We start from the raw sequence: 13532 nt of genomic DNA, 5'->3' as shown, positions 1-13532 counted from the left end.
TAGGAATCACCCACTTTGAGGCCAGAGGCACCTGATATCATCAGTAGCTGTGATGGTTAATTTTACATATCAACTTGACCGGGTTAAGGAATACCCATATAACTGGTAAAACATTATTTCTGGGTGATTCTGTAAAGGTGTTTCTAGAAGAGGTAAGCACTGGAATCTGTAGACCGAGTAAAGACCTGCCCTCACCAATGTAGGTAGGCATCAACCAATCTGCTGAGGGCCCCAATAGAACAAAAAGCTGGAGGAAGGGCAAATATACTCTCGAGTGCAGACATCCATCTCCTCCGGCCCTTGGACATCAGAGCCCCTGATTCTCAGGCCTTTGGCCTCAAGACTACACCACTGGTCGTATCATGGGACTTCTCAGCCTCCATAATCAATTGAGCCAATCCCTATAATGAATCCCTTTTTAACATGTATTTATTATGGAAATTGGCTCATAATTATGATTCTGTTGGATCTGTTTATTTGGAGATCCCTGACTAATACAGTAGCCTGCATAGAGGATGCAAGTAGCTGACACAAATGTTACTGCCTTCATGTACAACCCCTACAATTCTGGATTCCTGAAAGTAACCCTCCAGAATTAGTCTCACTTCCCCCAAAGCCTTCTAATGTTTGTATAGTGTCTAACTCCCTGATTAAACTTCTTCTAACTCAGAACATCTAAAATGTCTTGTTTTCTACCTAATGTGGTCTGAGGCTTCTCAAAAAAAAAAAAATGCTTCTTTTTGTAAATCAGCTTTACTGAAATATAATTTTTATAAATTATATGAAAAACCATTTTAATTATACAGTTTACTTTTGGCAAATTATACAGATTAACTACCACAATCAAGATATAGAACATTTCCATCACCCCCAAAAACATCCCTTGACATTCCTAGACCCCTTTGCAGTGCATTCTACCTCAGGCCTTTGGCTATCACTGATCTGTTTTCTGTCACTATATTTTTCTCTTTGTAGAAGAGAAAATGGTATCATATTTGAACCTTTCTTTCACTTAGTAGAATGTTTAGAGTCATTTGTTGTTGCATATAAAAGTGATTTATTCTTTTTTGTTGCTGAGTAGTATTCAATTTTACAGGTATGTTTTCATTTCTCTTAAGAATTGCTGGGTTTCACGGTATTTTTTACTTCATAAGAAACTATCAAACTCATCCAAAGAGGCTTTGCCACTTTGCATCTCCACCAGTAATGTATGAGGATTCTAGTTGCCCCCCATCCTCACCAATTAGCATTGTCAGTCTTTCCAAATTTTTCCTCCATCTCTTCTCTCCTTTTCTCCCTCTCTTTCATTTTTCTGTTTGAATAATATATAGTAATCTGCCTTCAGTATTACTGACTCTGCCTCTGCCATCTCCAGTCTGTTGATAAATTGCCAAAGGAATCTTTCACCTCCAATATTGTTTTTCATTTCTAGCATTTTCATTTGAGCCTCTTATATAGTTTCTCTCTCTCTGCTAAAATTTCCTGAGCATGTTATTTATCTTTTCCACTAGAATTTTAACACATTATTCATAATTATTTTTAAAGGTTCTGTCTGATAATTTCAACCTCTGGGCCATTATTTTCTCTTAACAATGCCTGGGGTTTTGCATGTGTGTACACATATTTACAGTAAATCCTGAGATAAATCCTGAGATAAATATTACCCCTCAAAAATGGGCTTCCTTCTTATTCTGTCAAACTATTAAGTGTGTGAAACTGAATCAATCCAATCTGTAGTTTATCTGTATTTAGATTCAAATGGCTCCAGTGGTGGAATGCCAGTAACTTGTTTTGGGGAAGACTGGAGTGCCAAAGGGATTCTCAGTGTTTGTGCTCAGCTTCAAGAGTCCACACATGCACTATAGAGAAGGCTCTTTCTACACTTGTGTCCCTCTCCCAGTATAGTGGCATTGCTTGTTAATCAGAGAAAAGTTCATGGTGGGGCAATGGGAGCTCTTTGTTCTTCTCTAGCAACTGCAACCACCTAAATTATTGGTCCTGTCCCACTCTCAGGTAGAAAGAAGGAAATCTTTCTTCAGCTCTAGAGCATTAAGGAGTAGGATTTGGAGCTTTGTGACTGTTCTTTGCCTATTCCCGTCACATTGGAATAGGACCTCAATCTAGCCATGTTATCAGTGGGTGGCTGCTATTTTCCCCACGGTCTCAAGGTGGAAGACAAAGTTTTCATGGAGTTACCCAGAACTGGAGCAAGTAGGGCGTAAAGGGTGGCACAAAAGAGGAATGGAAGAGAGAATGAGTCCACATAGCTTTACATATTTGGAAATGAAAAATCCAGGAACGTAATGACTCCTGTGACCCTAAATGGCTCTATGTATTAGTCTTTCAGTTTTCAAAGGGAGTAAATTATATTTGTGAACTGAAACTACATAGCTTCTCCCAGTTCTCAGAATTGATCTTTTTTTTTTTTTACATTGCTCTTCAGTCTCTATACCAGTATTTTAGAAGTTGTCGTAAGTAATTCCTCTAAGTGCTATCTCGCTGGAGTGGTATTGGTACAGCAAAGTAGCAAAAGAGTACTAGCTGGGAACACAAAACTAATTTTTACAAATTTCTCAATGGCATGTTATTTCTACCAGTCATATCATCAGTAGACTATATAGAAACAGAGGTACTCTAGGGTACCGTACTTGTGCTCTGAATAGCTGCTAGACATGCAGTACACAGTGCAATGTGTGGTATCTGAACAATGCTTTTCAGAACAAGACTGTAATCTTAAGGTCATGATCAGAAATCACACATTTGAATAATCCATGAATGAAGACGTTGTGTGCGATTAAAAAACACAGTGCTTCTAGTTAAAATGGGAGATAAGTGAAGGTAGTGAAATGTGTATCGTTTAAATAACAAAAGTATTGTGGCTATTAGAGATTCACTGTGCTGTTACTCTAACAGTATTAAGAGTTTGGAAGTACAGGCTGGGCGCGGTGGCTCACGCCTGTAATCCCGCACTTCGGGAGGCCGAGGCGGGTGGATCACGAGGTCAGGAGATAGAGACCATCCTGGCTAACACGGTGAAACCCCGATCTCTACTAAAAAAAATACAAAAAATTAGCCGGGCGTGGTGGCACATGCCTGTAGTCCCAGCTACTCGGGAGGCTGAGGCAGGAGAATGGCGTGAACCCGGGAGGCAGAGCTTGCAGTGAGCTGAGATCGCGCCACTGCACTCCAGCCTGGACGACAGAGCGAGACTCCGTCTCAAAAAAAAAGAGTTTGGAAGTGCAGAGTAGTATTCCAGCCCTTGGAGCCTAGCCACAGGTTTCACAGATGCATCTCCAGGCAGATATGGCTGAAGCTTCCATAGCTAATCTGAACTTTTTAAGGGTTTACATGGATGAGAATATGATTTTGTATGTATGTCCTTATGTATATATGCGTGTGTGTCCACTAGTTTTTTGCTTGAATGTTTACCAGTTCTGTCACTTGCAATTTAAATATTCCTAATAAATAGAAAAATCCAAAGACTAAGATTGTGATCCTTTATGTCTATGGTATATTATGAATACAGAGACCTTGTGCCTTTATTGGCGTAGGAATCATCTTGCCCTAATATTGTTATGAAATCAAAAGGGTAAGATTCCTAACATCCCACATAACACAGAAGACAAACTAAAGTTTTAATCTAGCTTCGGCCCTTACAAATTTTGTGCCCTAGAGCAAGCTACATCTCGCTTAGCTTTTTTCATTTTAAAGTGGAACTATCTGCATGGATGTTCGTACATGCTATACAACATAGCCTATTCCAGAGCTACCATCAGCTGAGCTCTAAATGGTAAATGCCACAGTGAGAAGCAGACAGGAAGGGGCGGAGCGCCAGCGGCGCCTGGGGCTACGCGCCGCCGCACTGCGCCGAGCGTCGGCAGCGTTAAGTTTGGGTGTGAGCCCGGCGGCCGCTTTCCTCACCGTCCCGCCGGTCCCAGCCGTCGCTAGGGGGGTCCGCGGGCCCTGCGGCAACCCTCGCTACAGACGCTGGGCGGGCGGCGACACCTGGCCCATGGCCCCCGCGGCGGCTCCGTCCTCCTTGGCCGTCAAGGCCTTAAGCCCCGCCGCGACTCCCACCTCGTACGGCGTCTTCTGCAAGGGGCTCTCCCGCACCCTGCTCGCCTTCTTCGAGCTGGCCTGGCAGCTGCGCATGAACTTCCCGTACTTCTACGTCGCGGGCTCGGTGATCCTCAACATCAGACTGCAGGTACACATTTAGAGCCATGACTAAGCTAACGGCCTCCGGGGCCAGCATGATGGTCGACTCCCAGGGTCCGTTGCGGCGCGGCGGAGCGGCGAATGGCGAGCCCCACAGTCTCGCGAGAGTGCTCAGGCGCTCTTCGTGGCTGCCCTCTTAGCTGCTAGCGGGGCTCCTCTGGGGGCGGCCGGGAGCCGACAGTCCCTAGAAAGAGAAAATACGCGATTCTGGACACAGAACTGCAGTTAAGACCCTCGAAAAGATCTAAGAAAGTGTGCATCCTAAAACACCTGACGAATTTCAGAATGTGACAAAGCGCAGAGGGTGCATTATTTCAAAACGAAACAGAAGGCTAAAATTTTCAGGAAAAAGAAAATCAGTAAACCGGGAATCCTGGGACTGGATTGTAAGCAAGATTTGAATGAATAAGAAGCTGAAGGTACTAAGGCTGTGATATAGAAGGTACATACTTCTTCATCCCACAAGAGAAAACAATAATAATCAGAAACTTTCAGTGAAAAAAACGCAAAACTACAGGAAAAGCATCCTCCAAGTACCAGACATAAAATGCTGCAAGCTTTTGAACTAATGGCGAGAGTGTAAGAAAATGGGCTCTATTTCAGTGCTCCTGTGGCAGGACGTGGATCAAGACTTGGAACCGCAGAAAAGGAAATCCCATAGTAGCACAAAGCTTGGCTGTTCAGTGAATAACATTTAAATAATCGTAAAATACAAATGTTGTTTATGGTTTTTATTGTTTAAGGGCATACTTAATTATGGTTACAAAGTGGAGTGCAAATGTTATTTACCATGTTTTAAAAATACAGCCGGAAATACAAGTGGGAATGTTGAAGGAGGGCGGGAGAAGTAAATGGAATGGTGGTTATGTCCTTAAAAAGTGGGAACTTGAAAGGTACTGTCTATTGTTGAGTGGGGAAAGACATTTTTATTACTTACAGGGTAGCCATGAAGTTTCTAAAACGGTAATATATTAAAGAGGGAGAGTAGTAGGGGAGAACAGTATGAAGTCAACAGGAAATGCCTAAAGATGGAGAGCTCAGGTAGAATATTTCAAAAAATAAAAATTGACAGAGTACCTGGTGTATTTGAATACAGCCTAGAGAGCTTTCATTTTCCAAAGAGTGTGGGGATAAATTAGTGATTGCATATTTTTCAAAATTAAGAAAACAGAACATGTAATTTTGAACCCTGAGAAAAATGAAGATTTCAAAACTACACTGTATACACTGTATATATACCTCAACTGTGAATAATACTAGTCATGTAAAGTCAGTCATAATTATGTAAATACTGAATACTGATTTTACAACAAATGATTCTATAACACTGGGAGGATGGGAGAGAAGAGAGATGTGTGTGTGTAATGGTGGTGAGCCAATCAAGATCTGATGCAGAAAAAGTATACACATGTTTTTTTTCAGATAAAAAAACTATAATAATCACTAAGAGTGGTAAAGTTTTAAATCAAGATCTGATATAGAAAAGTGCAGAAAAAGTAGTATACACATTTTTTTTCAGGAAAAAATTAACTAATAAGCCACTAAGAGGGTAAAGTTTTAAACTAGTTGCAGTGTTCTGTATTCCACTCATTGTGTCCAGCAAACAGTGTTCTATGGCTTTAAGTAGTAAGCATCTTGCCCCCTCCAACACCATGTCTGGCCTTGGGTAATTGTTCTTTCTAGTCTTTATTCTTTGTCTCCAGCCAAACTCCATTTGGGCACATTCTCCTATAGCCTTTTCTACCTGAAGATACTCTGTGTTTTAAAGCTAAGCTTAGATGGCGCTTTTTCCATTAAATTTTTCCTGGATTCCACTGACTATATAGGAGCTCACTTCTTTTAGGCAATAAGGCCATTTTCATAGGTTGCCTTATTTTTCCCTAATCACACATCAGCTATCTGTTTTATATACCCAAGACAGGTTTCCTAGACTGTGATAAGCCAAAACATTTTAGTCTAAAATATCAGAAGTGTAGTTTAATCAATGAAATAATAATACCAAGGGATTTAGAATGGTGGACATCACTGTTTCCCAGAGCACTGATGTCCCAATTGGTAACACAAAAGACTGTCTAGTCTTAATCCTGAAATGGTGACAGATGCTCCATTTGGGTGACTAGGTGAACATATTCCTACAACTTTTTTCCTCACATCAGTCATTTGTTAAACCGAAGACAAAGAAACAGACTTTGTATTTATTACATCCTCCAACATAATTGGCAGCTCTGTGAGGGAAGACACTATATCCTATTCAATTTTACACCCTGTAGTAACAGTATATGTGTGTACTGTATATATACATATACACATACACATATATAAATGTAAGAAGTAACGACATATGTATACATGTATAGTTACTACTTACTATATATGTATACAGTATGTAAGTATGTATAGTTACTACTTACATACTATATATGTATAAAGTTACATCTTACATTTACCTCCTAATATGTGTATATATATATATATAAAGGTAAATGTATTAGGAGGTAAATGTAAGCTCTGTGGTTTATCATTTATTCACAATTGCTCTTAATTCTTGAGGTATAGTTTGGCTCCTACATGATGCAATTCAGTGAAATTCCCAGGAAACAAAACAAGATTTTGACCTGAATAAATCACTTATTGTTGTAATTCACAAGTGAGTTTATTCTTCCTGGCACACTTCCAGGTAATATCCATTAGGCCAAGGATTTTGTTTGTTCACTGTTCTATCCCCAAGCCTAGAGGATTGTCCAGTGCAGAATAGCTAATAAATATTGTTGAATGGATAGGTGAATGGCAATTTGGTTAGTATGCTCTACATAGCAGCCAATAAAGGAAACAGATATATTTGTCCCTGATAATAAGATGATTCACTTTATTGCCCATAAATTGGGCTTTTTCAGACTATCATGCACGTTGATTGATCCAGAGATCCCTCAAGCATGAAAAAGCAGAAACATAGGTGGTATAATTATTATCAATAAAGATAAAACTTAAGAAATGTAGCTGGCAAAAAAAAAAAATGGGAAACGATGTGTTACAGCTTATTTTAACTATAAAAGGAAAACAGTGAACATAGCAACATATGTAACCTAAGTGATAGGGGAAAAATTTTTTTTTTAATTCTGGGTAAAAATACATGTGATGACAGCGTATCATTGTCATCAGCATTATTTTTAAAATATATTGAGTTTTTAATACCAGGAACTATGAAAAATTATTTATATACATGAGCTCCGTAATTCTCACATATACCCTGTGAGGAAAACATTTTTATCATTTTTCAGAGAAGCGAACCAGGATTTAGAGAGGTTAAGTAACTTCCTAAGGTCATGATAACCAGACCTCAAATGAATCTCCAGTAATTCTAAAGATACATTTCATAAGGAGTTCAGTTTTCTTAAATGTGTGGATAATTACAAATAATCCTGTTTCTCAAATTTCTGGACAGAAATATTACCTGGGTAATTTTTTTTTAACGTAACTATTGAGGGTCTTTCATACTAAAATATAAATATTTAACATGATTTGATATGTAAGTGTAAGTATTTTATACTCTCTGCAGCCTTAAAACCTATTGGCTTATTTTATTAGAGGGTGGTGGGATTGAGGGATATAGGAGCAAAGGGAGAGAGAGGAAAGGACATTGTCCTCAGAATGGAAGGGAAACACTTTCCTGTGCTACCCAGAGTAGAAATCAAACAATCTTAAATTTTGAAGCCATGTCTGTTCCTGTCCTGAGGATCCCTAACTAAACTTTGTTAGAAAATCTTGCAGTTTGCTTTTAATGGGAGATCTTTCTGGCAGGACATCAATAGCTTTTGATAGAGTCAAGAAGAAAATAAAGTTACATGCAGAAGCATGAAGGGGTAAGATGAAAGTTGAGGAGTATAGGGACAAAAGATGAGGGAAAGGAATATCCTAATGCTTGGAAATTTGAGCATGGAAAGTAGTCTAAAGACGACTTGGGAAGTTCCAAGAAAATGGACCAAGAAAAGAACCTCTGCAACGACTATGAGAATTCCCAACAATTGGATTGGATTGATTCATATTAGCCTATTTCTTGGGTTACCTTGAGTGTGGGGATTCTTCTTGCAGTTTTAACAGTTGTACTGTGGTCTGAATGTGCCCCCCAAAAATTCACATATTGGCATTCTAACCCCCAAAGTGATGATCTTAGGAGATGGGGCCTTTGGGAGGTAATCAGGTCATAAAGATGAAACCCTCATGAATGGGATTAGTGCCCTTATAAAGGAGACCCCAAAATAATTCCCTTACCCCTTTTGCCATGTAAGGTTATAGGGAAAAGTCATCTATGAACAAGGAAATGAACTCTCACCAGATATCAAATTCACGAATGCCTGGATCTTGGACTTCCCAGCTTCTAGAATTGTAAGAAATAAATTTCTGTTGTTTATAAGCACCCATTTTATGGTATTTTTTATAGCAGCCTGAACAAACTAAATAGGATTTGCTCAGCAGGATTACCACCAGGTCAGGTCATGAATCTTTTCAAAATTTAAGTAAACCTCTCCCTACCCCTACTCTCCACAAATATAAATTTCAGCAGTACTCTTGGGACAACTAAAAAGCCCAAGGACCTTCCCAGGAGCCTACTACAAATGAAAAGAAACTATGGAAGTCTTAGTAGCTTAATTGCAGGACATCCCTGCCAGTTTCTATCCTGATTAGGGATCTGCAATGAACATTACAAAATCTTCATCATCTTCATGGCTTTCAACACCAAGCATATGGACTTAGCCACTGTAAAATAGTGGCATGCATCAATGAACAATAAAGAGAAATGGAGATCATTCATTTTATTAGTGAGGGAAGTTGGGTACAACTTTTCATCAACCAAAAAGAGGGAGAAAAACAATCACACCGCCAAATAATGAAATATTGTAACTAGAATGTCTTGGCTATAAGATCATTGGCAGAGAATTAGAGATTATGTTCAGCAGATTAAAAAAAAAACAAAAAAAACAGCTGTGATCATGCCACTGCACTCCAGCCAGGGCTGCAGAGCAAAACCCTGTCTCAAAAAAACAAAGAGCCAAAGATACGAGATGTTTAAAGTAAAAAAAGAACTGTTGTTCAAGAGATCATTTTCACTTTTTAATTGGTTTTTGAAAACTATGAAAGTATCTCAAACTGAAGTCTAAAAGGAAAATAATTAATAGAAGCTTCAAAGTTCAGGGGCCAGGTTATATCTATATAAAAGGGAAGCTAACTTATTTCCAGAACTGATTCATTTATTAAACATGGGGCTAAGGAATAGAGGTGGCAATATACAGGTCAGGATAATGCCTTTGTCTTCTGAAGCTGCATCTACATTGGTGCCTCTCAAAATAGCTAAAATTGAAACTAGTTTATCTGTCACCTGGGATTTCTTCTACAAATAACCTTCCCAAAAAAAGTTGCCTAACATTTTTCTGAATTTATCAAACCAACCATCTGATCAATTTTCTAAATGAAGATTTATTTTTGGCAATCATCTAGCTCAGGGCCTAGGTCTTGTACACAGCATTAAGCAATGTAACAGATGAGTGGACTGAAGTATGGGTTTTGCAGATGGCCTCCTTGTTTCTGTATTTTAATTAAGGAAGTCTCCAGCTCAAAGGACATGAGATTAAGGGCAGCAGCAAACCATATGAACTATCAGAGATTCAACAGAGACTATCACGCCCTCTGAAATATGTATTGATCCATGCATATTTTCACTAGGATGTTTTCTTTGAGTAAAGCTAAGGACAACGTGGCTTGCACACCCAAAATATCTTCTCATCTTAAGTTCTAGGCCTAAGGCAGGGCTCAGGCATCAGCCGTTTTTGGCATTAGAAACAGGTTATTCAGGTTATTGGCAACTCTTCTATAAATCAACTGTGTGACCAAACTGGGTTGGTGGGGGGCGGGGGCAGGGGCGGGAAACTCCAAAACTCTCATGAAATCAAGACTATAAACTTACTTTAGGGGAAAGCAATTGGCAAAAAAAAAAAAAAAAAAAAAAAAGTCGATCATTTTCTTTTCCCAATTATTTGTTCCCAGGATAGGATACAGTTCTCTCCAGATTGCCTGAAACTAGCTTTGAATGTAAGAGTCGTGGTTTTCTTGGATCATGGCTTGCATCTCCAACCCAGGCTTTTATTATGGAAAATGATGGTGCAGAGCTTAATCTCAAAATGCCATTGTAATAGGGAGACTGCAATACAGTGGTAGCCACAGTCCCACACTTTCTCCCAGCCTTCATGGTTTAATAGTCATTTTCTGTGCTTTTGTTACCTGGAATAGGTCTCTGCTCCATATGGCTTCATCTCTCCAAGGATAGTACGTGAGATGTGAGTACTTAATCCTAATGAGACATTTACTTCTAAGTCCCATTCACTAGAAGCAAGGGTTGGGTATGGTTGTTTAAATCTTTTGTATCTTGATCATTAAAGAAAAGTTTAGTCTGGACGCAGTGGCTCACCCCTATAATCTCAGCACTTTGGGAGGCCAAGGCAGGCAGGTCACCTGATGTCGGGAGTTCGAGACCAACCTGACCAAAATGGAGAAACCCTGTCTCTACTAAAAGTACAAAAAAATTAGCCAGGCATGCTGGCGCATGCGTATAATCCCAGCTACTTGGTAGGCTGAGGCAGGAGAATTGCTTGAACCCGGGAAGCAGAGGTTGCATTGAGCCAAGATTGTGCCATTGCACTCCAGCCTGGGCAACAAGAGCAAAACTCCATCCCAAAAAGTAAAGAAGGGAAGGGAAGGGGAGAGGAAGGGGAGGGGAGAGGAAGGGGAGGGAGGAGAGGGGAGGGAAGGGGAAGGGGAAGGGGAAGGGAATTTAACTTGTTTACTGAAAGGAGTAATTCTAAACCAAATTATCCTCACTATCTGAACCTAAATATAGCCAGTGTGATTTTAATGTTGCCCTTTCTAAAGCAAGATAATGCCCATGATAATCATTAGGAAATTTATTATACAGTATCTAACAATAAATGGAGTTTTAAAAATCTAAATGTCTGTATAGGCCTGGACTGGCCTTAAGATTATGTATTATACACATTTTCAGTTACTTTAAATTATTTTATTGTAAAAGTCAACCTAGAACTGTACACAAATACAAACATGCCTAAAATTTATGCAAATATGTGACATTCTCTTATAAAGTTTCCTTTATGTTCTTACTCTTAGTGAGTTAGTTGGTTGTGTTAGTTTTCTCTGATGTGGCACACTAGTATTCATGATATGACAAAAATACATCATTACACATGTGCATACACACAGAGATCCTGTGTCAAAGTGTGGTTTTGATCCTATAAAGTAAAAATATAAGCATCATTATGAACATAGGGATAAGTATTCAACTTCTTTTTAGAAATTCAATTGATTTTGCACTTATCCTACAAAGGTAGGATAGCTTGAATTCCTAGCTGGAGTCCTAATGAGAGAATACTATTTTGTTTTAAAAGTTATTATGAGATTATATGCTTTCAATATTTTTAGTTCTTAATATATTTTACTTAGTGTTATAAAAATATTCCACCTACTCCAGATTGGTTCTAGTGGTATTTAGAACGATTTCCAAATATTACTGTTTTTTTCCTCACATATGAATGTAATCACACATTTGCCAGCACATATAAAATTAATACATGTTGCATTATATATTTTACATTTGTATTAAGTCTCAAATATTTCCTAGTTACTAGCAAATATTAAAATGACAGTGATACTTTTTTAAAAAAAATCCAGTATTACACTGGCTGACTTTATGAGTAAATTGTTCATTTATAGGCCATTCTACAGAAATTTTGTGATGCTTAATTATACCTTAAAATAATCTGGGTGAAAAACACATGCTAAAATACATCTTCAATGTGTTCTCATTAATTCCCCTGGAATATAGAAAAGTCCAGAAAGTCTACAAAACTAAGGTTTCACTCTTTTTAGGTGGCACTTAAGATGCCACAGTAGTCCCACAACAGTCTGTCTCAGCTTGCAGTTTTCCAAAATTAGGACAAATGAGTGGTTTGAAGGAAAAATCATTGATGTTAACAAGACAAAAAAATTGGCCTGCTATTTCTGCTGTACAAGGAAAATCCAACTTGTTAGTAGGAGAGAAGCAAAGTGAACCAAAAAGAAGAGGAGAAAAGACACCATCATTTTCATTTTCATGGCCCTCTTATGGGCCTTCATTCTGAGGTCCCTCGGGCCCATGGTGTTGAGCTGCAAATTCCTGATATGTCTCATCAAGGACAGAATTAAAAGCAGCAGTGAGATCAGGGACAGAAGAAAGGAAATTAAGTAGATCAAACTGACAAGAATCCAGAGGTTACAATATAGAATTTTACTTACATCTAAAGACCAAGTTGAGTTTCTTTCTTAAGTTGTGTAGATGTTAATCCACAAGTCACTAAGTCCACCTGTTAATGCAAGGTTGAAAAACAGTAAGAAGAAAGACCCCCGTGGGAGTACAAGTAGCATTCTAATTCTCCATCTCAGCCAGATGAAGCAGGGGTGGGTAAAATTGGCTATTTTAAAGAAGTGGAAAACACTAAGGCAGCAAGCCAGGTAACTAAGTGATTGGTGAGTGCCCCAAAAACATCAATAAATTTTATTAGTTTATTGAAGGCATATAGATGTGGCCATAATGCTGTTACAAATGAATCAAGTAGTATCCAAAGTTGACTGATTGTGGAGATAGCAAGGCTGGTGAGGATGCAGTCGGCTAATAAGATCATTTGACTCCTGACCAGTCAATGCAGTTAACTAGTACAATGAACCCATTCCCTAACATTCAGATTATGAATTCTCCCATCATTACTGTCAGAAAGGTATTTCCAATTCCAGGTGGCATTTCTGTAGAAGCAAATCCAGAAAGCTAATACTATGTTTCACTGATACTTTTGCTGTCAAAACGTTGCAGAATAATATCCAACTTGATGATTTTCAGATTTATATTTAAAATGTTCAGAGTAACTCAGAATGATCTTCTGTTTGATGCCATCTCACTTATCTTCACAAAAGATCTTTTTGTTTTTTAAATATTCATCTCACTAGTAGGCCTGAAATATGTGCAAGAAGATCCAGTCTCACTTAATTTAAAAAAAACTTTAACATTGTTTTTAATCAGCTACTGACTTACAAATTAAATAGTAAATGTAGTAAATGTGCCCACTCATCACTGGCACTGGCAGCAATTTCCCACTTGTGAGGACATCTAGAAGGGCGAAGTCAGGTACACAAATATCAAACAGATTTATTCACACTGATTTGTAATTTGCTCCTCAACTGAAAGTCAATACCATTTGGATTTGAATATCTTAATTTTA

General features: G+C 38.5%; 2 protein-coding genes across 2 annotated transcripts; one reads left to right on the top strand and one right to left on the bottom strand.

Annotated features, from left to right (window-relative positions):
* The first annotated feature begins 3179 nt into the window (after window positions 1-3179).
* Window positions 3180-8632, top strand: SMIM10L1 (small integral membrane protein 10 like 1). Its single transcript, XM_004092116.3, has one exon. It carries the CDS (start codon window positions 3788-3790, stop codon window positions 4217-4219), a length of 432 nt encoding a protein of 143 aa, XP_004092164.2. The 5' UTR covers window positions 3180-3787; the 3' UTR covers window positions 4220-8632.
* A 3565-nt stretch (window positions 8633-12197) lies between these two features.
* Window positions 12198-13057, bottom strand: LOC105738855 (taste receptor type 2 member 42). Its single transcript, XM_030804942.1, is given in 3 exon segments — window positions 12198-12767; window positions 12770-12953; window positions 12956-13057. Coding segments are annotated over 3 exon segments (777 nt in total). The 3' UTR covers window positions 12198-12276.
* Between the last annotated feature and the right edge of the window lie 475 nt (window positions 13058-13532).

The sequence above is a fragment of the Nomascus leucogenys genome, chromosome 23, assembly GCF_006542625.1.
Source record: "Nomascus leucogenys isolate Asia chromosome 23, Asia_NLE_v1, whole genome shotgun sequence".
Lineage (NCBI taxonomy): Eukaryota > Metazoa > Chordata > Mammalia > Primates > Hylobatidae > Nomascus > Nomascus leucogenys.
Note: the sequence above shows the minus strand (reverse complement) of the source record. Positions and strands in the feature narration are given on the sequence as shown.